Below are 24,285 nucleotides of genomic sequence, written 5' to 3'. Positions count from 1 at the left end.
CACAAACATGTTTGTCTCTGTTTCTGGCCTAATGTACTCATGCCACCTCAGAAAAGACAAAAGCTTCCCACACAAAAGCATGATTATCTTAGGTTCTGAGACATCTCAAGTCAGAGACGTGACCTTATGTACCTTGTGTTAGGGTAACTATGATGATAAAAATGAAGACTCGGTCTTTTTAGTGTCTCTTAGCATGTGGGAAGGTCCAGTCACCAATGTTTACAACAAAGATACTGTTAAGCCATGGGATGCAACACAGGTAACTCCCATTAGCAGCTCAGTATGAAAGCAGAAAGAACAAACAGTACTAACTCACTACAGTGATACCCAGCAGTTAAAACACTCACAGTAAAAGAGGCTAATACGAGAGAATGATATTAAAAGCAAATCATAAATAAAATATAAGCAGGACAATGTTTGTACTTATATAGATGGAAATGTTAGCATTCCTAATATTGTATAAATAAATCTTCTACATTTATTTTTAAAGTCACACATTCAATAGAAAACTTTGTGAGAGGGCTATGAAAGCAAGGAGCCCACAATATATATAGGCTTTACATATATACATACATACATACATATATATACATACATACATACATACATATGTAATCAGACAGTTTACCTGAAAATCACCCTCTGTCCAAGCAGCAGTTAGCTGTCAGCTAGTCTAGCCACCATTGTGTGGCAGGTTTCCTCATAGCTGCCCCATCAATCAGTACTGCCAATCAGTAGGGCCACAGAAATACCATGCTGAGTCTAGAGTGCCTCAGAGAGCAGGGCCAGGTCTTCAGGCCTAGGTCATTCCCTTCCTTCCCTAGGCCTTGGTATCCCATGAGCAGGTTAAAAGCTTACACCCCAAATGTCAGACTCCTGCTCTGCACTGCTTATGGAGAGCTCAGCCTACCGGAGGCCCTGCTACAGCTTCCTCAGCACTTTAGAAATTAAAGCCATATTAAAATGTCGAAAGTGACCCTACTCAAGAAAGCTTCTCTTTCCCAAGTACATTTTGGGTCACTAAGGTCCAATTTCTCTCCCAGTTATGTCTTAAGCAATTATGGGCTGACATTATTCCTCCCATTACTGTTACAGCACATTTGCCTCCAGGAACCTGCCCCCTCCCTACTCAGAGTGTTTCCTCGGAGCTGATGCTCAGAATCAGATAGACCCAAGTGGATCAGAGCCTCAATTCTAAATGGACTATGACCCGGCTCTCAAGAGAAGGATGACGATAAACATCATTCTGCTATTACACTGGGTAAATGCTTAACATTTTCATCTGCTTACCTTAATTATCCTATGTGTTACTAGCATCAGCTCAGAAATAAAGCAAACTTAGGAAATGGGGTCAGAGTGACCAGATTGTCCCTAGTAGATCACCAAGTGTTGGTAATTTCAGGAGAAAACTTAGTTTCCACAACCCAGCCACCTGCCTCCAGTGTTCTTAACTGCACAGTGTTCTTATCCTGCACAAGCAGGAAGCATGAGGTGCTAGATCCTACAGCGTGGGGCTTCAGGGACGGAGCTGTTGCTTGGGCCCTTTGAAGGTCCTGGCATAACCCACCGTTCTGGGCATCTGTCCACACAGGCATTTGCTGAGTATATTCTGGGTGTTGGCTCAGTCCTCACGATGGCGAAGCACAATGTAGAGGGCTTCTCATGTAGAGGGCTTCCCACTAACTAGAGAAGCAGTGAGCAGCAGAATCCGAGGTCTAAAGGCTATCTTCAAGCCTGGTACTATTAACTACTATGCTTCCTGTCTATTTTGGTAGCTGGTAAGGACAGGGGAGGCAACCTGGAGAGATGTGCAAGCCTTGTTGGGGCGAGAAAGAAGGAAAATAGAAACGGAAGGAAGAAGCAGAGACACAGTCACTGTTGGGGACAAATCATGTCAAGATGGTTAAAGAATTCAGGGGATGACTGAAGGTTCCATATGCCATGATGCATGTCTGTGAGTAACACTTAGATGAATGGCCTGTGTACGCCCAGATGTTCCCAAGGGTGACAAATCTGGTAGAGGCCTCACTTGAAGCGATTTAACTGCAACATGACAGTTGCTGTGGAATGGGGATTAGTCACTGTTAACAAAACGGTTGGAGCTGGGACAATGAGGAGTGTAGCTGGCTGGAAACAGAAAGTCAGTCTTCATTGGTGTGGGTAAAGTATCTTGTTTATAACGGGGGATTTACAAGTCAGTCAGAAAAAGAACGAACACAAAATTTTCAAAATTTCGACTCCTTGACTACCAGGGAGGCAGCTTCCAAACAAAGAGTCATAGTTCACCGTCTCTGAGGACTCTCAGCAATGAACCCGCAGAGAAACGAGGGACTAGGAGAGCTTGACTAGGAACACCAGGACTCCCCCGAACCCCCGTGTTTATGTGGCATCACTGAGAGCAAGTTGGGCTCAGTGAAGACAGAGACGGTTGATTTATACCAACGCAGGAGACGTTATTGATTTTTTTTCTTGCATTTTAGCGCCATGGAGTGAATGTAGCAACATTTCAAGTGGAAGGAGGCAGAAAATTCATGAAGGCTATCTTTCTCTGGTTGCCTAAAGGCTCACACAGCTCCTGCCATTGCCATCTCTTTCCTGCAGTGACCTAAGACCTGGGGGGAAGGGAAGCAGAACGGTAAATTCCACTCATCAGGCAGCTTTGGCTACAGGACTGCTTTGCTGCTAGCTAACTGTCCTAGAACTACTTATTATTATGATTATTGTGACAGCTACTTATTATTGTTCCCATAGTAGTGAGTTAAAGGGGGAGCTGTAGGTATCAGGTTTCTCCATGTTTCATAGGTGCTTGCTGAATATGCCATATAGTGCCACACAGTAGGTTTAATTGGCAGGTCTCATTTTTGTATGCTCCTTAGTCATTTGGATAACAGATTCTCGTGAAAGGCCTGCCCACATGTTGTCTTTCTTTTCCTTAGCGACAGTTTAAGTCCCTTACTTGCTCTGTGCGATTCATAGCTGGCTGAGGTTGTAAAACCCACCACTATGAGACTTGCATGTGCTGACTCCCTTCCTGGTATCTTGGGATGTCTTCACAATGTTAATGCAGATGAATTGATCAGTTTTCTCGTTTCATTAAGAACTCTGTGTTCTGTTGAGAAATCCTGAATATTGTGCATTATTTTCATATTAAAAACAAACTAGTATTTCAATTCTTATGATCTATGATCCACTCTGTATTGGTGTTTCTGTAGGATGTGACATAGGAGATGGAAGTTTTTTAATATGAATTAATCCAGCTTTCCCAGACCTGCCTCTTGGTGATACTACTACAATCATAGAACCAACATATATGTGGATCTGAATATGTTTACATAGCTTAGTAATATAATTCTGTATAATTTAATACAGGCTAATTGGAGATAGAAAGAAAAGCGGTGTCTGCAGATGGGATGGATCCCTAGGTGGGTAGTCTCTGCATGACCTTTCCTTCAGTCTCTGCTTCACTCTTTGTCCCTGCATTTCCTTTTGATAGGAATTCTGGATTAATATTTTCGAGGTGGGTGGGTGGCCTTATCTCTCAACTGGGGGCCGTGCCTATCCACTGGATATGGTTGGTCTCTATAGATTCTCTCTCCCCTTGTTGGGTATTTCAGCTAATGTCCTCCCTGTTGGGTCCGGGGAACCTCTAGGGTCCGTGGCATCTGGGACTTTCTAGTGGCTAGTCCCAGTCCCTACTGCTGATGCCAAGAAGTACTTCCTGACAGGAACATGTTATACCAGTCCCCTGAGAGGCTTTGCCAGAGCCTGACCAATACAGATGCGGATGTATGCAGCCAAACATTGGGCTGAGCTCAGGGACCCCAATGGAGAAGTTAGGGAAAAGACTGAAGGACTTGAGGGGTTGTTTGCAACCCCATAGGAAGAACAAGAATATTAACCAACCAGACCCTCTAGAGCTCCCAGGGACTAAACCACCAGCCAAAGAGTACATATGGGGGTACCATGGCTCCAGCTGGATATGTAGCAGAGGATGGCTTATCTGGCATCACTGGGAGGAGAGGCCCTTGGTCCTGTAAAAGCTCGATGACCCAGGGTAGGGGAATGCCAGGGCACGGAGGCAAGACTGTGTGGGTGCATGGGGGAGTACCCTCATAGAGGCAGGGGGAGGAGGAAAAGAGGAGGGGATTTGCAGAGGGGAAAGTGGGAAGGGAGGATAACATTTGAAATTTAAATAAATAAAATAACCAATAAAAATTTTATAAAAAAGCAGTGAAACCTTTTACAAAAGAAAAGAAAAGTGCTTGGAAAAATTCAACTTCATTTAGAACAAATATTGAAGACCTAAAGGGAAAATGCTGACAGTGTAAGTAAACCCTTTACACACTCTGAGCTCCTCATAGCTGGCTGACATGTTATAAGACCCCCTGGAGATCTAAAGAAAAATCCCTCTGCAAGTGGAAATTTATGGAAGATGAAAATATCATTGAACAGAATACATGTTAACCAGCTGTGGGCCACTACCCACTTGCTATTTAGTCTGCCCTCTTCTCTGTGGCTTTCATCCTGGATACTTCTCTTGAGTATGTCCATGTGACCTTTGGGTCGGTAGGGCTTAGCCTAGAGGCAGAGGCTCTGCAACAATCAGCATGGCTGGCTGGCCTATGCCGAATAAAGCAAGCTCCCAAGTTGATGTGTGGTCTTCTCAATCCACTTCAGGGTCCCTGATGTCCACCTTCATGAGACCGCCTGTGGGTGTGAGTTTAATGGTGGGTACCATGTGATGATTAATGTGGTTAGCTTGATTGAACTGTGAGACCCTCTGGGTGATTAATCAAGCACACCTCAGGGTATTTTCAGAGAGGATGAGCTAAGGGAGCCCTTCCCTGAATGTGGGTAGCACAGTCACATAGCTCAGCTACCCACGGAACAGAAGAGGAAGAAAGAAGTCTGTTAAAAGGACATTTTCTGCTCTGTCTCCTGGATCCATGATATGAACTGTTCTCTGAAGCAAGATGGGCTCAAATCTTGGAAACCAAACTAAATCTTTCTCCTTTTAAGCTCCTTCAGGTATTAGTCACAGTAAGAAAGCCTGACTAACCATCTGTCATTGCCGTCATGGCTTCTTGGAAGGCCCCCACCATCCTGTCTGATGGAAGCCAACAAATTCCTCCACATGTAAAGAGTCTCTGAGAAGCAGCCTTCCTTCTCTTGTGCAGCAAAAGCACACGCATTAACTCTTGAAGGGCAGGGACCATGTTCATAGAAAGCCTGGGAGGGACTGCTCTTCCTTCTCTGAATTGTGGCTGACTTACTGACAGCACAGAAATTAAAACAGCCATTTTACAGCCACTTGGTCAACATCTAAGCTTATACCTGAAGCTTTAATACAGCTCCATCTTCTAGTTCCTTCCCTTTCCAGCAAGCCACGGTGCCTTGTTCTCGAGGCAATGAATATATTTCTGAGGCCATATACTATGATGGTCAAGGACATGGATTTTGGTGTCAGAATTATTGCAGAGTCTAATATTGATCCGACCTCAGCCACCATATAAAATAGGTGTGACCTTCAGGAAGAAATACTTCTTTGTACCTTATTTCCCCCTCCTGTTTAAAATACGTGTAATATTCACCTCATGCATGCGGTAAGATTTGTGTGGATACAACATATCCACAGACACTAGCAGCAACAGAAGATGCCCTGTGGAGGTTACATTTATGATGGCAGATAACCTGTCATACATATGGACATGGGCGGAGCAGATATGAAAAGTCCTATGGAGTCTGAAAATATTACAGAGTACATTTCAGATAAGGGTTGAGAGGAGGAATCTGTTGTCACTAGGGGGGTGACATCTCGGCTTTGGAGTTTCGGTCTGGTCCTATTCATAGTCATGAGTGAGGGGTTGCTTTGGCAGAAGCAGAGACTATGTTGGATAGCACTACTTAAGCTGGCTGGCTGTAAGAAGATAGGGAATAGGCAAATTGGCACAGTATGCTGATCACATACTTTGTGCATTCAGTTCATGCACAGGTAAATAGATGTGCTGGGGACCAGTGCATACATAGATACACAGTAGAATGGACCTTGGTGTTATAAAAACAAAACAAAATGACCCCCCAAACAGCAACAAAACCAAAACCAAAACCAAACCAAAACAAACAAAAGCCCTGGAAAGTTTACTGCTAGCACCTGTGAGATTCAGGATCCCAGCCACGCTTTCTTCCACATAAGAATCTGCCAGATTGACACGGAACAGAGTCAACAGGTGACCATCACAGCTTCAAAAAATGGCTTTGCCTCCAGGGTTTTGCAACTGTTTCTTATTTTGCTGCAAACAGCTCTGCAAACTGTGGAGGCTGCTGAGAACAAGCCCACAAACACTTAATTCTAAATGTCATGCGATTGCTAGTCATGTAAGGGATCTCTGTAAGATCAGAGCCCTGCTAATCACTAAACATTCCCCCACAGGTTAGAATTTCTGTTGGAAGGTATGAAGTAGTACCAACATCATTTTCAATGAATAATATTTCTTCCCTTCAACCATGCTCATAACTGATTGTTAATTAACAGGATAAATTTCAGTTAAATAAATGCATAAACCATACAAACCATACAACATTTTTCAAGTGAAAAAACCCAGCTATTTAAATTTGCGTGGGCATTTTATTCTGTTGAAAATAGACAGGAAGACTAAACCATCACTGCTAGCAAAGTCTAAGCAACGGTCCCTTGGATGCTTCCAGAATGTAGCTGCCTCTTCCTTAACACCCATCAATGGAAAATGAACTGCTTAAAATCCAGACGGTTACAACATGCAAGGCTGACCTTAATGGATACAAAACCGGTCCAGGAGGATTTTCAGTGCTGCCCTCCCTTTGCCGGTGGGGCCGCTGTGCGCCCACAGTGACAGTTAAATGAAAAGGTAAGGCCTGTGAATTTCATGCACAGGCACCTGTGACATCCCCAGGAAGCCCCGAGGATGCTACAGCTCCCATCTGAGACCTACAGGATCCACAGCAGGAGAACGGAAGGTCACTGGCTGGCATTAAAACTGACATGGTTCACATTTCAAAGTATCAATGTAGATAAAATATTTCTCCTGTGTTTTCATAAGGAACTGACCCCAAACAATATGGCTTAGTAATCTGTCTCCTATGGCTCAGATTTCAGAACTGGATTTCCTTTTAACCCTACCAGCTTCTAAAGACTCCTCGTTGACCCCTCCTTTTTTATTGCTTTATATAATTGGCATCTTGAAAAATCCCATTATGTACAGTAGGGAGAGCATTAAGAGCTACTGAGACAGCTCAGTTGGTAAAGCATTGGCCTTGCAAACATGAGGACCTCAGTTCAAAGCCCCAGAACACACATGGATGGCTTGAAACCCACAGCTGGAGAGATGGTTTAGTAGTTGAGAACCCTTCTTGCTCTTCTGGAGCACCCTGGTTTCATTTCCAGCACCCGCGGGGTGGTTTGCAGCCATCAATAACTAGCTTCAAGACATCTGACACTCTCTTCTAGCCTCCATGGGCACCAGGCACACATGTAGAATACAGACATACATGAAGGAAAACAGCCATACACAAAATAAAAGTGAACAATAATTAAAAAAGAACCTTCAAGCTTGCAATCCCACCACTGGGGAATACAGGTTCCCAAGGGAGGGGGCAATGGCAGTGTTCCTGGCCAGCTATCCCAGCCTACTTGGCAAGCCTCAGACTAGCCAAAAACATCTTGATTTTTGTTGTGGTTTTTATTTTTTAATGGTGATTGGCGCCTGAGGAAGAGTGTCCTCTGACCCCCATTCACAGATAAATACAAGTGCAGAGGACCAGTGCATACATGGATACACATACATTGGTACACGTACATAGACACACATACATAGACACACATACATAGATACACATATAGATACACATACATGCTATATAAAAGGAATGTGCTGTTTGCTGTGCCATGTGAAACATTTACTCTAAGTCAGCAGATGTTAAGTCTTTCTGGGGCAAAGGCCAGTGCTGGACACTGTAGAGAGGATAAGTCATGTCTGTACATAGACAAGCTTGAACCTTACCCTTGAGCAGTCTTCAGAGTTATGGAGCTAACACACAAAAGGCAGCTCTGCTCTCTCCAGTTCTGACTGGATCCTAAAGGCAAGAGCACCCAAAGCTATGCCTGGCTTTTCCCTGCCTCTGATTCCAACTTGACTATTTTCCCTCCTTCAGTGTGTGGACCCACCTTCTAGCCTTTCAGGAGACTTGTCTTTCACTGTACAGCTTAGACCTAGACCTCTACTCAGAACAAGGGAAGATCAGAACAAAATCAATACAAACCACACAGCCCTCAGCTGCTAAGATGACTGGCCAGACAACTTTCTGTCATGATTAGAGGTAAAAGTTTAAAGACCTTATCCTCAAAATCTCTTCTATTAAGATGGAAGCCCACATTATTTTCAAGGACTGAAACTGAGAAGCCCACGGTCATTAAGTGCCACATGTCCATCTCAGGAGGGGTCAGGTGCCTGAGAGTGTCTGAGGGCATGCTATGAGAAGAACAGGATACAGAAGTTGCTAACAAGAGTGTTGTTAGAGTGAGGGTGCCACCCTGGGCCAAGAAAGAATCATAGAAGTACTAGGATTTGGGACTGGAGAGATGCTCACTAGAGTTTGGAACTGGAGAGTTGCTCACTTTGGGCTGAGCATCTGATGCTCTTGCAGAGACCAGAGTCCACTTTCAAATCAGGTGGTTCATACCTACGGGGGAACTCCTGTTCCAAGAGATCTATATTGCCCTCTTCTGACATCTGAGGGTACCTGCACACAGGTGCACATAACTACCCATGAATACACATGCTCACACCTGAGAAAAACACATCTTTAATTAACAAACAAAAGAGAAGTAATAGGATCTACTCCCCCCAGGTGTGGAACTCAGTGTGAAAGAGCTTGCATTAAGCTGCCTGAGGCTTTGGGATTTCCTCCTTCCTCCCCTCTGCTTTACAACACAGCCCTCATTGTTGTGATCCCAGTGTGGTATTCTCTGTCCACTCAATCAGTCATGTCATTGCTTTTCTCTTCCATTCAGGTAACATGAGCACAACAGTTCCCACACCTTCCTGAAGGTGGCTTGGCCTCTGGTGTCATTCTTTACATGGCAATGGGGACTCTACTGGAGACTCAGAGGAGAACCTCATAGTTCCCTGATTACGGCTCCCAGGCTGTGGGATGCAAACTGTCTTACCAGGTTTTTGTTGCAGAAACAGAGTCCTTTGCTAAGATAAGTCACGTGAAACAACACAGTAGTCTAATGTGAGAGGACTTGACCTGGTATACTGGGTAATACATCAGATATGACTTGACCATAAAATGTTGAAGAAAGGTCACCTTCCTTCCAGCTTCCTTGTATCTCAAACATAAGATGGGTGAAGAATTTCCTTTCTGCTCACAAAGTACTGCAAAGTACTGTCTAGTCAAAATGGAACCATGAACTGACAGGGAAAGCTGACGTCAGACATAATGAATACATCCAAAGGGGACACCACCAAGGCCGCCGTTTGAGGGAAAGAATGCTACCAGCATGCTGCCAATTGACTGCTAAATCCCTGTCACAGAACAAGCACAAACGGACTCTGGGATAAATCTCTGCTAATCTCCAGGCCCGAGCGAATCTTTTCAGTATGCCATCCATGGTAGCTTTGCCTCAGTAAGTGAGTGGATTTTAAGATGGATTCGAAAGGAAGAAAATTGTGAAACTCTTTATATTAAGTGATGAAGACTCCAAACCTGCAAGTCCTAATGGTACAAGTCTCAAGGTAGTGATTTAGTCTTGTGCAGGGAACTGGCTTTTACAGCATGTTTCCGGTAGGTTGAATTTTGGCCATGTAAACATGGCTGCCTTTCCTTGTGTTACTAGCATTGGTAATGCAGTAAGGGTGGGCGACTGGAAAGAGCTACAGATGAGTTAGCTTGATGGTCGTAGGAGCGATACTAAGGAATTGGGATTTTTTTTTTCTAAACTGCTAAATGTCTAGCTGGATTGATGATATGTAACTAACCTACAAATATAATAAAAATCCTTGAAATATAAAACAAAACCTGTTTAAATCTTTATTTAATTATAACTTTTGTTTTTACCTCCCAGAAGATGTGAGAATTTTAAGTGAAGTCCACAGGAATCAGTTACAGTTTACAGTCAGAATAAAGGATAGGGTCAAACACAAACTTACAAGACAGAAAGTCTCATACCACAAAGACGAACTGGAGTTCTGGCTGGTGTGTGGGAAAGGTTCTGTGTTGAGAGAGTTTTGCATTGTTCTCTTGCAACAAAAAAATATGCAAATGTGCAAGTAAGATTGGTTTGAGTCACATTTGAAACAGTGTAGTTTAAGAAAATCAACTTGCAAGCATGCAGGAAGAAGTTAAAACTCTCTGTCACCTTTACCTATTCCCATCCTATGACACTGCTTAGGTGCAAATCATGTAGTCAGTGATGTCATACGTGAGTAGTATGGCTTCTTCACCTTTGGGCCATGGTCGGGTGCCTAGTCAGACAAAATCATTGTCACGTGTTTCAAGGCCACTTTTAAAATTAAGATTCATTTAGTGTGTGTGTGTGTGTGTGTGTGTGTGTGTGTGTTTACCATTGTGCACATACATGGTCTTGCACTCCACAGCCTGAGTGAATGTGGAAATCAGAGGACAACTGTTAAAGCTGGTTCTTTCTTTTCCTACTGAGGTTCTGGGGATTGGCATCACCTTATTAGGCCTTTACCTGGTGGGCCGACCTCACTTCCCCGACATAGAATCTTATTAAGGGGGTAAGGGTACAATAATAACCTAGGTACGGTGTGAGACATTGGAATGCCTTCCTATGAGCTTGGAGTGTCTAGGTGCACAGTTCATCAAAAGCTTTTTCTCCACCATTTATTCAAGGTATCCTGGTTACAGATACTTCCTTCTATCAAGCAGCTGGCTATGCCCATTGGAACTGGACGAAATGGTCGCTTATATCCACTAAGCCATGTGATGTGGTAACAGGAAAAACTTCATTATAACAACATAATTTTTCCAACACTTACCTCCCCAAGTATCTTGGAGGTGGCTTTTTGTTCTAAAGACGGCTGTCTGTAGTTAGGTCTAAAGGGATTAGAGGAAAGTACTCACACGAACCTCTCTCATGGTCTTTTAAACAATTTATGTACCATGTATGCATGGTGCGTGTGTGAATGTGTGTATGTGTCACTTGTGTTGGGGGATGAGTAGCCTCAGAGGCTAGAAGAGTTCCCACACAGGACCTGGGAACTGAACTCAGGTCCTCTGGAAGAGCAGCAAGTGCTCTTCATCACTGAGTCATCCCTCCGGGCTTCCTCACTCACCTTTCAACGCCATCTAGTTGGTAGGCTGTACCCAATCTACAGAAATATGTTTTGTAGGTTTTGTTTTTTTCTTTGAAAAACCAAAAAGGTGATTTTAATTACTTGTTGTGAGCCCTCGTTTGTACAACTGTCTACCTCCTTCCTGAAATGCTAGAAGCATCATTTTGCCCTTTGAAAGGATTTTTTTTTCCACGTATGGTCATTCACCTTGCCTAAGTAAAACACAGCAGTTTGTGGACACTGTTGTGACATTTCCTGTCAGAGCAGTGCCTAAACATGAGAAGCAGGGAAAATGTGGTGGTGGAGACAGGTTTACAAACATTACTTCCTTCTGAAAATAGTTAGGCATCTTTTAGTCAATGTTAAAATTCCAAAGCTAGTGAAAGATGCAAATACCTAGCATCAAGCATTAACACAAATACGAAATCATAAACTCAGAGGGCCACCTCATTCAGTCCCCACGGCTAAGGGACAGCGACCCTGAAATGTTTCTGCCTAAAAGCATGGAACAAGAGGTCTGGGGGTTTTATTCAGTTACCCATTTTGGCATTGGATTAAAGCATCCTTTCGGGTCGCCATCTTGGTCCGGGACCCGCCGAACTTAGGAAATTAGTCTGAACAGGTGAGAGGGTGCGCCAGAGAACCTGACAGCTTCTGGAACAGGCAGAAGCACAGAGGCGCTGAGGCAGCACCCTTTGTGGGCCGGGGACAGCCAGCCACCTTCCGGACCGGAGGACAGGTGCCCACCCAGCTGGGGAGGCGGCCTAAGCCACAGCAGCAGCGGTCGCCATCTTGGTCCGGGACCCGCCGAACTTAGGAAATTAGTCTGAACAGGTGAGAGGGTGCGCCAGAGAACCTGACAGCTTCTGGAACAGGCAGAAGCACAGAGGGGCTGAGGCAGCACCCTGTGTGGGCCGGGGACAGCCGGCCACCTTCCGGACCGGAGGACAGGTGCCCACCCGGCTGGGGAGGCGGCCTAAGCCACAGCAGCAGCGGTCGCCATCTTGGTCCGGGACCCGCCGAACTTAGGAAATTAGTCTGAACAGGTGAGAGGGTGCGCCAGAGAACCTGACAGCTTCTGGAACAGGCGGAAGCACAGAGGCGCTGAGGCAGCACCCTTTGTGGGCCGGGGACAGCCAGCCACCGTCCGGACCGGAGGACAGGTGCCCGCCCGGCTGGGGAGGCGGCCTAAGCCACAGCAGCAGCGGTCGCCATCTTGGTCCGAGACCCGCCGAACTTAGGAAATTAGTCTGAACAGGTGAGAGGGTGCGCCAGAGAACCTGACAGCTTCTGGAACAGGCAGAAGCACAGAGGCGCTGAGGCAGCACCCTGTGTGGGCCGGGGACAGCCGGCCACCTTCCGGACCGGAGGACAGGTGCCCACCCGGCTGGGGAGGCGGCCTAAGCCACAGCAGCAGCGGTCGCCATCTTGGTCCCGGGACTCCAAGGAACTTAGGAATTTAGTCTGCTTAGGTGAGAGTCTGTACCACCTGGGAACTGCCAAAGCAACACAGTGTCTGAGAAAGGTCCTGTTTTGGGCCTTCTTCTTCGGCCAGGAGGAGGTCCAAATACAAGATATCTGTGCACCTTCCCTGTAAGAGAGCTTGCCAGCAGAGAGTGCTCTGAGCACTGAAACTCAGAGGAGAGAATCTGTCTCCCAGGTCTGCTGATAGACGGTAACAGAATCACCAGAAGAACAATCTCTAAACAGAGTCAACTATAACTACTAACTCCAGAGATTACCAGATGGCGAAAGGTAAACGGAGGAATCTTACTAACAGGAACCAAGACCACTCACCATCACCAGAACCCAGCACACCCACTTCGCCCAGTCCAGGGAACCCCAACACACCTGAGAACCTAGACCTAGATTTAAAAGCATATCTCATGATGATGGTAGAGGACATCAAGAAGGACTTTAATAAATCACTTAAAGAAATACAGGAGAACACTGCTAAAGAGTTACAAGTCCTTAAAGAAAAACAGGAAAACACAATCAAACAGGTAGAAGTCCTTACAGAAAAAGAGGAAAAAACATACAAACAGGTGATGGAAATGAACAAAACCATACTAGACCTAAAAAGGGAAGTAGACACAATAAAGAAAACTCAAAGCGAGGCAACACTAGAGATAGAAACCCTAGGAAAGAAATCTGGAACCATAGATTTGAGCATCAGCAACAGAATACAAGAGATGGAAGAGAGAATCTCAGGTGCAGAAGATTCCATAGAGAACATCGGCACAACAATCAAAGAAAATGGAAAATGCAAAAAGATCCTAACTCAAAATATCCAGGAAATCCAGGACACAATAAGAAGACCAAACGTACGGATAATAGGAGTGGATGAGAATGAAGATTTTCAACTCAAAGGTCCAGCAAACATCTTCAACAAAATTATTGAAGAAAACTTCCCAAATCTAAAGAATGAGATGCATATGAACATACAAGAAGCCTACAGAACTCCAAATAGACTGGACCAGAAAAGAAATTCCTCTCGACACATAATAATCAGAACATCAAATGCACTAAATAAAGATAGAATACTAAAAGCAGTAAGGGAAAAGGGTCAAGTAACATATAAAGGCAAGCCTATCAGAATTACACCAGATTTTTCACCAGAGACTATGAAAGCCAGAAGAGCCTGGACAGATGTTATACAGACACTAAGAGAACACAAACTGCAGCCCAGGCTACTATACCCAGCCAAACTCTCAATTATCATAGAGGGAGAAACCAAGGTATTCCACGACAAAACCAAATTCACGCATTATCTCTCCACGAATCCAGCCCTTCAAAGGATAATAACAGAAAAAAACCAATACAAGAACGGGAACAACGCCCTAGAAAAAACAAGAAGGTAATCCCTCAACAAACCTAAAAGAAGACAGCCACAAGAACAGAATGCCACCTTTAACAACTAAAATAACAGGAAGCAACAATTACTTTTCCTTAATATCTCTTAACATCAATGGTCTCAACTCGCCAATAAAAAGACATAGACTAACAAACTGGCTACACAAACAAGACCCAACATTTTGCTGCTTACAGGAAACTCATCTCAGAGAAAAAGATAGACACTACCTCAGAATGAAAGGCTGGAAAACAATTTTCCAAGCAAATGGTATGAAGAAACAAGCAGGAGTAGCCATCCTAATATCTGATAAGATTGACTTCCAACCCAAAGTCATCAAAAAAGACAAGGAGGGACACTTCATTCTCATCAAAGGTAAAATCCTCCAAGAGGAACTCTCAATTCTGAATATCTATGCTCCAAATACAAGAGCAGCCACATTCACTAAAGAAACTTTAGTAAAGCTCAAAGCACACATTGCGCCTCACACAATAATAGTGGGAGACTTCAACACACCACTTTCACCAATGGACAGATCATGGAAACAGAAACTAAACAGGGACACACTGAAACTAACAGAAGTGATGAAACAAATGGATCTGACAGATATCTACAGAACATTTTATCCTAAAACAAAAGGATATACCTTCTTCTCAGCACCTCATGGTACCTTCTCCAAAATTGACCACATAATAGGTCACAAATCAGGCCTCAACAGATTCAAAAATATTGAAATTGTCCCATGTATCCTATCAGATCACCATGCACTAAGGCTGATCTTCAATAACAAAATAAATAACAGAAAGCCAACATTCACATGGAAACTGAACAACACTCTTCTCAATGATACCTTGGTCAAGGAAGGAATAAAGAAAGAAATTAAAGACTTTTTAGAGTTTAATGAAAATGAAGCCACAACGTACCCAAACCTTTGGGACACAATGAAAGCATTTCTAAGAGGGAAACTCATAGCTATGAGTGCCTTCAAGAAAAAACGGGAGAGAGCACATACTAGCAGCTTGACAACACATCTAAAAGCTCTAGAAAAAAAGGAAGCAAATTCACCCAAGAGGAGTAGACGGCAGGAAATAATCAAACTCAGGGGTGAAATCAACCAAGTGGAAACAAGAAGAACTATTCAAAGAATTAACCAAACGAGGAGTTGGTTCTTTGAGAAAATCAACAAGATAGATAAACCCTTAGCTAGACTCACTAAAGGGCACAGGGACAAAATCCTAATTAACAAAATCAGAAATGAAAAGGGAGACATAACAACAGATCCTGAAGAAATCCAAAACACCATCAGATCCTTCTACAAAAGGCTATACTCAACAAAACTGGAAAACCTGGACGAAATGGACAAATTTCTGGACAGATACCAGGTACCAAAGTTGAATCAGGATCAAGTTGACCTTCTAAACAGTCCCATATCCCCTAAAGAAATAGAAGCAGTTATTAATACTCTCCCAGCCAAAAAAAGCCCAGGACCAGACGGGTTTAGTGCAGAGTTCTATCAGACCTTCAAAGAAGATCTAACTCCAGTTCTGCACAAACTTTTTCACAAGATAGAAGTAGAAGGTATTCTACCCAACTCATTTTATGAAGCCACTATTACTCTGATACCTAAACCACAGAAAGATCCAACAAAGATAGAGAACTTCAGACCAATTTCTCTTATGAACATCGATGCAAAAATCCTTAATAAAATTCTCGCTAACCGAATCCAAGAACACATTAAAGCAATCATCCATCCTGACCAAGTAGGTTTTATTCCAGGGATGCAGGGATGGTTTAATATACGAAAATCCATCAATGTAATCCATTATATAAACAAACTCAAAGACAAAAACCACATGATCATCTCGTTAGATGCAGAAAAAGCATTTGACAAGATCCAACACCCATTCATGATAAAAGTTCTGGAAAGATCAGGAATTCAAGGCCAATACCTAAACATGATAAAAGCAATCTACAGCAAACCAGTAGCCAACATCAAAGTAAATGGAGAGAAGCTGGAAACAATCCCACTAAAATCAGGGACTAGACAAGGCTGCCCACTTTCTCCCTACCTTTTCAACATAGTACTTGAAGTATTAGCCAGAGCAATTCGACAACAAAAGGAGATCAAGGGGATACAAATTGGAAAAGAGGAAGTCAAAATATCACTTTTTGCAGATGATATGATAGTATATATAAGTGACCCTAAAAATTCCAACAGAGAACTCCTAAACCTGATAAACAGCTTCGGTGAAGTAGCTGGATATAAAATTAACTCAAACAAGTCAATGGCCTTTCTCTACACAAAGAATAAACAGGCTGAGAAAGAAATTAGGGAAACAACACCCTTCTCAATAGCCACAAATAATATAAAATATCTCGGCGTGACTCTAACGAAGGAAGTGAAAGATCTGTATGATAAAAACTTCAAATCTCTGAAGAAAGAAATTAAAGAAGATCTCAGAAGATGGAAAGATCTCCCATGCTCATGGATTGGCAGGACCAACATTGTAAAAATGGCTATCTTGCCAAAAGCAATCTACAGATTCAATGCAATCCCCATTAAAATTCCAACTCAATTCTTCAACGAATTAGAAGGAGCAATTTGCAAATTCATCTGGAATAACAAAAAACCGAGGATAGCAAAAACTCTTCTCAAGGATAAAAGAACCTCTGGTGGAATCACCATGCCTGACCTAAAGCTTTACTACAGAGCAATTGTGATAAAAACTGCATGGTACTGGTATAGAGACAGACAAGTGGACCAATGGAATAGAATTGAAGACCCAGAAATGAACCCACACACCTATGGTCACTTGATCTTCGACAAGGGAGCCAAAACCATCCAGTGGAAGAAAGACAGCATTTTCAACAATTGGTGCTGGCACAACTGGTTGTTATCATGTAGAAGAATGCGAATCGATCCATACTTATCTCCTTGTACTAAGGTCAAATCTAAGTGGATCAAGGATCTTCACATAAAACCAGAGACACTGAAACTTATAGAGGAGAAAGTGGGGAAAAGCCTTGAAGATATGGGCACAGGGGAAAAATTCCTGAACAGAACAGCAATGGCTTGTGCTGTAAGATCGAGAATTGACAAATGGGACCTAATGAAACTCCAAAGTTTCTGCAAGGCAAAAGACACTGTCTATAAGACAAAAAGACCACCAACAGACTGGGAAAGGATCTTTACCTATCCTAAATCAGATAGGGGACTAATATCCAACATATATAAAGAACTCAAGAAGGTGGACCTCAGAAAATCAAATAACCCCCTTAAAAAATGGGGCTCAGAACTGAACAAAGAATTCTCACCTGAGGAATACCGAATGGCAGAGAAGCACCTGAAAAAATGTTCAACATCCTTAATCATCAGGGAAATGCAAATCAAAACAACCCTGAGATTCCACCTCACACCAGTCAGAATGGCTAAGATCAAAAATTCAGGTGACAGCAGATGCTGGCGAGGATGTGGAGAAAGAGGAACACTCCTCCATTGTTGGTGGGATTGCAGGCTTGTACAACCACTCTGGAAATCAGTCTGGCGGTTCCTCAGAAAATTGGACATAGTACTACCGGAGGATCCAGCAATACCTCTCCTGGGCATATATCCAGAAGAAGCCCCAACTGGTAAGAAGGACACATGCTCCACTATGTTCATAGCAGCCTTATTTATAATAGCCAGAAACTGGAAAGAACCCAGATGCCCCTCAACAGAGGAATGGATACAGAAAATGTGGTACATCTACACAATGGAGTACTACTCAGCTATTAAAAAGAATGAATTTATGAAATTCCTAGCCAAATGGATGGACCTGGAGGGCATCATCCTGAGTGAGGTAACACAATCACAAAGGAACTCACACAATATGTACTCACTGATAAGTGGATACTAGCCCAAAACCTAGGATACCCACGATATAAGATACAATTTCCTAAACACATGAAACTCAAGAAAAATGAAGACTGAAGTGTGGACACTATGCCCCTCCTTAGAAGTGGGAACAAAACACCCATGGAAGGAGTTACAGAAACAAAGTATGGAGCTGAGATGAAAGGATGGACCATGTAGAGACTGCCATATCCAGGGATCCACCCCATAATCAGCTTCCAAATGCTGACACCATTGCATACACTAGCAAGATTTTACTGAAAGGACCCAGATGTAGCTGTCTCTTGTGAGACTATGCCGGGGCCTAGCAAACACAGAAGTGGATGCTCACAGTCAGCTAATGGATGGATCACAGGGCTCCCAATGGAGGAGCTAGAGAAAGTACCCAAGGAGCTAAAGGGATCTTCAACCCTATAGGTGGAACAACATTATGAACTAACCAGTACCCCTGAGCTCTTGACTCTAGCTGCATATGTATCAAAAGATGGCCTAGTCGGCCATCACTGGAAAGAGAGGCCCATTGGACACGCAGACTTTGTGTGCCCCGGTACAGGGGAACGCCAGGGCCAAAGGGGGGGAGTGGGTGGGTAGGGGAGTGGGGGTGGGTGGGTAAGGGGGACTTTTGGTATAGCATTGGAAATGTAAATGAGCTAAATACCTAATAAAAAATGGAAGAAAAAAAAAAAAAAAAAAAAGCATCCTTTCTAGTATGAAGAGGAGTCGCCACCTTGGCAGTCTGGGCTTCTGAGCTACCCTCTGAGGACACACAGGGCGGCTGCCTTCCTTCTTCTCTGCATCAGCAATGAGGAGGAATTCCCTCCCCCATGGCTGCTTATCCTGCAGATCCAGGACATTCAGTTTCACCGGCCTTGACCTTGATTCCTAAACCAGAATTCACCACCCTCACGTCCCTCCAGCCCTGTCTCCCATCTTCCTTCTGCCCCTCTATTCTCTGGGGTTTGAAGTCACTGGGCCCACTGTGTGGTTTCATTTTGGATGTATGACTGCATGAGGAGCCACAGTAAGAAAGCAGACAAATAAGGTGGAAGGACTCAAATGTATGGAAGAGATATTTTAAAAATAAAACAGCCCAGCAAGGATAAGTGGTGTTCATAAATTCTTATTCCATTGCTAATGTTAATGTCATATTTTAATCTTATTTTAGAGTTCACTGATATGGCTGAGTTTACATTTCTGGATGAACTAAGATTACACTATTTTTAGATATTTTATGTGACAAAGTTTAGTGCTCATATCACTGATCTGAGTAACTGGCGCTGTAAACTGTACATAATTTCACCACCATAATATTTACCCAGATATGGTGTACCACTGAAATAGATGTGCATCAAGGCGAGGCCTCCGAGGAAGGTCTGTCAGAGGAACGAGGCTGAAAAGCAGGACACCAGCGGACGTGCCCGGATAGCCTTACCTGACATCTGTGCACGCTATGCAAGGGATGCTGCGCCTGTTGCTGGTGATCAGGTTCAAAGCTACCGACGTGTCCTTGTCTGAGGTTGGGTGTGCTCCACATTTAAAGAAAAATTCCTGGAAGAGTGGGGGAAAGAATTTACACATATGGATCATGCCTGGTAATCTATCCCTTTCCAACCTTTTTGTTGTTGTTGTTGTTGTTGCAGTATACAATCATTTGGGGTAAGAGAAGAAATCTGTCATTAGGTATGAGTTGGGAGTAACTCTGGTACACAATTGGTCAGCAATATCCTGAGCATCCCAGATGACCCTAGACCTTCTCTAGGTCACCTTGTAAGTAGCCGTACAGTGGGAGCATGTATGTGGAGGAAGGGATCTGGAGAGCTAGGGGACACAGATTCTCAAGTACCGAGATGGTTAACACTGATTGCCAGCCTGACACCACCTAGGCTACTCATCCTAACTATGGCTGCCACTATCACCTGAGCTGAGATCCCAGACTGAGTAAAAAAATAGAGAGCAAGCTGAGTATCAGGATCCATCACTCTTTGTTTCTTGACCATGTGGATGCAGTGTGACAATTGCCTCAGGCTGCTCCTGTGACCTGCAACTTCCTGGTTGTGATAGACTACCCTCGGACTGTGCACCAGGACAAATCCTCTCCTAAGATGCTTTTGTCAGATAGCTTGTGGCAGCAATAAGCAAGGTAACATGGGAGTACACAGGAGCAGCCCTGAATCCTACAATTGCTCCCAAGTACTACTTGTGTAGACTAGGAATGTGGGTGGCATCTTTGCTCATAACACTAAACGGGATGTCAATCAACTTCTGTGGGAGGCTCCAGACATGAAATATGAAGCATTTCCACTTTGCAGGCCAAAGTGGTCTTTCTCATACTTCTCAACTTGTCACTGCATCTGTAGATGACCTGTGAGCCTAGATGACATGGCAGACGTAACTCTTCCTAATGAGCTTTATTTACAAGATTTGTGGCAATTTTGATTTTTACCTGGGTCATGGTTTTGTCCCTCTGGGAAATTTGTGAAGTCTCTTTGTTAATTTTGCATCTTAATAATGCCCGACATAGGGGAGGCATTGGATATATTCATAAAATGAAAAACTACCACATTAATTACTAAATGGAGACCTTATGTATTTGATGACAGCACTTGAGTTTGTTTTCTCCCATTTGAAACTTGATGGGTCACCACTGGGTGTAACACCTGGGTATCTCTAACTCTGAGCTGTCAGAAAATTGCTTGGAGAAGTTATTCACCTCCAGTTCCCAGTTTGAGGTTGGGGTCAAGGTGTTAGTTAACTAGTATTTATCTGACCTAGGATGAGAGTGTAGCAGCCAACCCTTACATCAGAAATCTTCAGTCCATTGGTGTTAAGCATTTTCATGGACTAGATGGGTGTGCAAGTTATACTCTGGGACCTGGGTTCAAGTTCAGGGTTCCTTCAAAGATCAGTGTATGAATCCAGGTCCTTGCTTCTTCATCACACAAACCACATGGACAGTTGCTTTGTTTTATTGAACAATGGATATTGTTTTAATCAGTGTTCTATTGTTACGAAGAGATACCATGACCATGGCAACTCTTGTGAAGGGAAGCATTTAATTAGGACTTGGTTATAGTTTAAGAGGCCATTGTCATCAGGGTGGGGAGCATGGTGGTGTGGAGGGAGGCATGGTGCTGTAGAAGTTGAGAGTAGTACATCTGGATCCACAGGCAGCAGGAAGAGAGACTTTGGTCCAAAGCTCACCCCTAATGGCACACTTCCTCCAACAAAGCCTCACCTCCTCCAACAAGGCCACACCTCCTAATCCTTGTCAAGTAGTGCCACTCACTCATGACCACACATGTCAATATATGAGCCTGTGAGGACCATTCCTATTCAAACCACCACAGATTCTTTATACCCAACCATTTAAAATGCTACAAATCCTTCAGTGTCAGTTAGAAAAGGATTTAAAACAATAACTGACCACTTAAACAAAAGGTTTGGAGGACGCAGCTGACCCTTTGAAATGGACTGGGTTGCCTTCAACTGCCTTTGCAGGCATGAGGGAAAAAGGTATCCTCATCTGTAACGTGAAGCAGTTCCCTCAAAAGTGCTGAGCTGGCAGGAACATTGAGGATGTTTTTCATATACAGGTACATAGGTAGAAAGTAGCTATATATTTTTTTTAGCTTGCAAAAAGCAACTGGTAGACACTTAGATAACAAATCACAAATTGTTGTAACACTATGTGAAACTCAGACATATAAAAGCCAGATACCTTTTTATTGGGGGTAGATTGTATGGACAGTGGTTTATATTTAGAGATTAAGAAATTGTTAACTCCAATGATCTGACAGAACTAACACATGACATTCCAACTCTGCATATTAAATGTAATTGTAGCACTTTCTCTATCAGTCTGTGTAAATGGCGGTTTTTCTACAGTGCTATAGTAACTGGCAAGAACTAGGAAGGACCCAAGCTTTTGCCCAGCTTGCAAGCTGTCCACTTCATCTGTCACTGCATCATGGATGTTGGCAGAAGACAAAGGATTCACGGATAGGGCTTTGTGCCCTGGCAGGGAGAGGTGGGTGGACTCAGATGGACAACATTTTGTGAGTGGTGGCAGGCAGCTGAGGACTCTGAGCTCAGGAAACTACATCTTTATAAGGAACCGTGAGCAACCCTTCTTTTTCTCGGGAAGGGGAATGCTGTCTTTATTATACAAGATAATTAGCAAACCTCCTTTTTGCTCTGGGGGGAGACACTGGCTTCATCTTCCAAGGTCATTAACTTTTCCCTGCAAAGATGGTCCAAGACAAAGGGCAGTTAATGGCTCCCTCTCCTCCCTCTTGAGATGAGCAGAAGCAAGAGGCCAGCAACTGTCTCCCAGCAGTGCAAATGTCCTTCTTTATAGGCTAATTAGCAAAGAGATCTAGTTGTTTCCACTTCTCTGCAACCAGTGGGCCAAAGCTGTCCGGTATACATTTAAAATCAAACAAGCATACAAAGCCAATAAGGCAAAATATCAATGATGTTAGAAGGGGCATTTGCAAAAATTCCACCTTGGGTATCTCTGAAAGCTTACTAAGAGAGGGGAATTTCACAGCAGTCTGGTGCTGTAGGACCAACTGTGGGCTAGAACTGCAACCTCACAAATAAGTGGCACGGGGTGGGGGTGGGGAACCCTAATAAACTACATGAATTCCTCTACCTAATGACTTTCCTTTGAGATTCTTATACACACTTCTGGGATGCTGTACTACTGAGAAGCTAAAATCTATGACGATTGGTGCTTAGTTTTGACTGGCTTTCTCTCTCTCTCTCTCTCTCTCTCTCTCTCTCTCTCTCTCTCTCTCTTAACAGGGATATTGCCGTGAAAGTTTTATTGAATAAGGGAAGGCACAGGCAGGATTCTCATTTATTGCTATACAAGTTACCTCCTAATTTCATTTATATAAGAAGGATTCACTTCTTCTTCTTCTTCTTTTTTTTTAGATCAGAAATTTTTTTTATACTGGATATTTTCTTTTTTCATTTTTTATTAGATATTTTCTTTATTTACATTTCAAATGTTATCCCCTTTCCTAGTTTCCCCTCTGAAAATCCCCTATCCCCTTCCCCATCCCCCTGCTCCCTAACCCACCTATTCCAGCTTCCTGGTCCTGGAAATCCCCTATACTGGGGCATAGAACCTTCACAGGACCAATGGCCTCTCCTCCCATTGATGACCGACTAGGCCATCCTCTGCTACATATGCACCTAGAGCCATGAGTCCCACCATGTGTTTTCTTTGGTTGGTGGTTTAGTCCTAGGGAGCTTGGCGCGGGGTACTGGTTAGTTGATATTGTTGTTCTTCCTATGGGGCTGCAAACCCCTTCAGCTCCTTGGGTCCTTTCTCTAGCTCCTTCATTGGGGACCCTGTGCTCTGTACAATGGTTGGCTGAGAGCATCCACCTCTGTATTTGTCAGGCACTGGCAGAGCCTCTCAGGAGACAGCTATATCAGGCTTCTGTTAGTAAGCTCTTGTAGGCATCCACAAAAGTGTCTGGGTTTGGTGATTGTTTATGGGATAGATCATCAGGTGGGGCCGTCTCTGAATGGTCTTTCCTTCAGTCTCTGCCCCGAACTTTGTCTCTGTAACTCCTTCAATGGGTATTTTGTTCCCCCTTCTAAGAAGGATGGAAGTATCCACACTTTGGTCTTCCTAACTTAGACTGGACAGGTGTTGGAGGGTGGGGGCAGGGTCTGTGGGAAATAACCGCGTAGATGAGAATGCTCCCCAGTCTCCAGTTTCCGCCTGCTCTGTGCTGCTGCTTGAACAAGGTGGGGTCCTTGAGAGCTGCCATCTGCCAAGGCCAGACAAAGACACAGAAAAGGAAGAGGCCCCAGGGATCTGATAGGCACTTAGAAGTGACTGACAGAGCACTCAGGGGAAAGTCAGTGGTGATATGGAAGACCCATGACTCTTGTCTCTTGTCAATAGTGACTTTCTTATCAGCATCCATTAGAGAGAGAGGAAGAAAAGTGCACTTATATGTTGTATTGGAACAAGTGCTATAAGACATGTGGATATTGGGGGTACAAATGTTCTTGCACCCACAGACCACTAAGGAAACCAGGAATGCTAAACACACAGGGGCCTCTTCTCAATGAAGGGAATGGATTTTGTTAATGATCTGGTGACCCTTTTGATAAATGTGGAGGCAGACGCTACCATCTTTTGCTATAGAGGCAGACACTACCATCTTTTGCTATAGAGGCAG

The 24,285-nt window shown here is 43.7% G+C and overlaps 1 protein-coding gene across 11 annotated transcripts in view; it reads right to left on the bottom strand.

The window, feature by feature from the left end:
• Window positions 1-24,285, bottom strand: part of Prkn (parkin RBR E3 ubiquitin protein ligase) — a 1,223,012-nt gene that overhangs the window by 551,065 nt on the left and 647,662 nt on the right. For all 11 annotated transcript variants that reach the window (NM_016694.4, NM_001317726.1, XM_006523336.3 and 8 more), the window contains one exon: window positions 19,512-19,627. In NM_016694.4, coding sequence (NP_057903.1) covers window positions 19,512-19,627 — 116 coding nt within the window. The remainder of the gene's footprint in view (window positions 1-19,511; window positions 19,628-24,285) is intronic.

The sequence above is a fragment of the Mus musculus genome, chromosome 17 (assembly GCF_000001635.26).
Source record: "Mus musculus strain C57BL/6J chromosome 17, GRCm38.p6 C57BL/6J".
Taxonomy (NCBI): Eukaryota; Metazoa; Chordata; class Mammalia; order Rodentia; family Muridae; genus Mus; species Mus musculus.
This window is presented reverse-complemented; position numbering and strand designations above follow the sequence as displayed.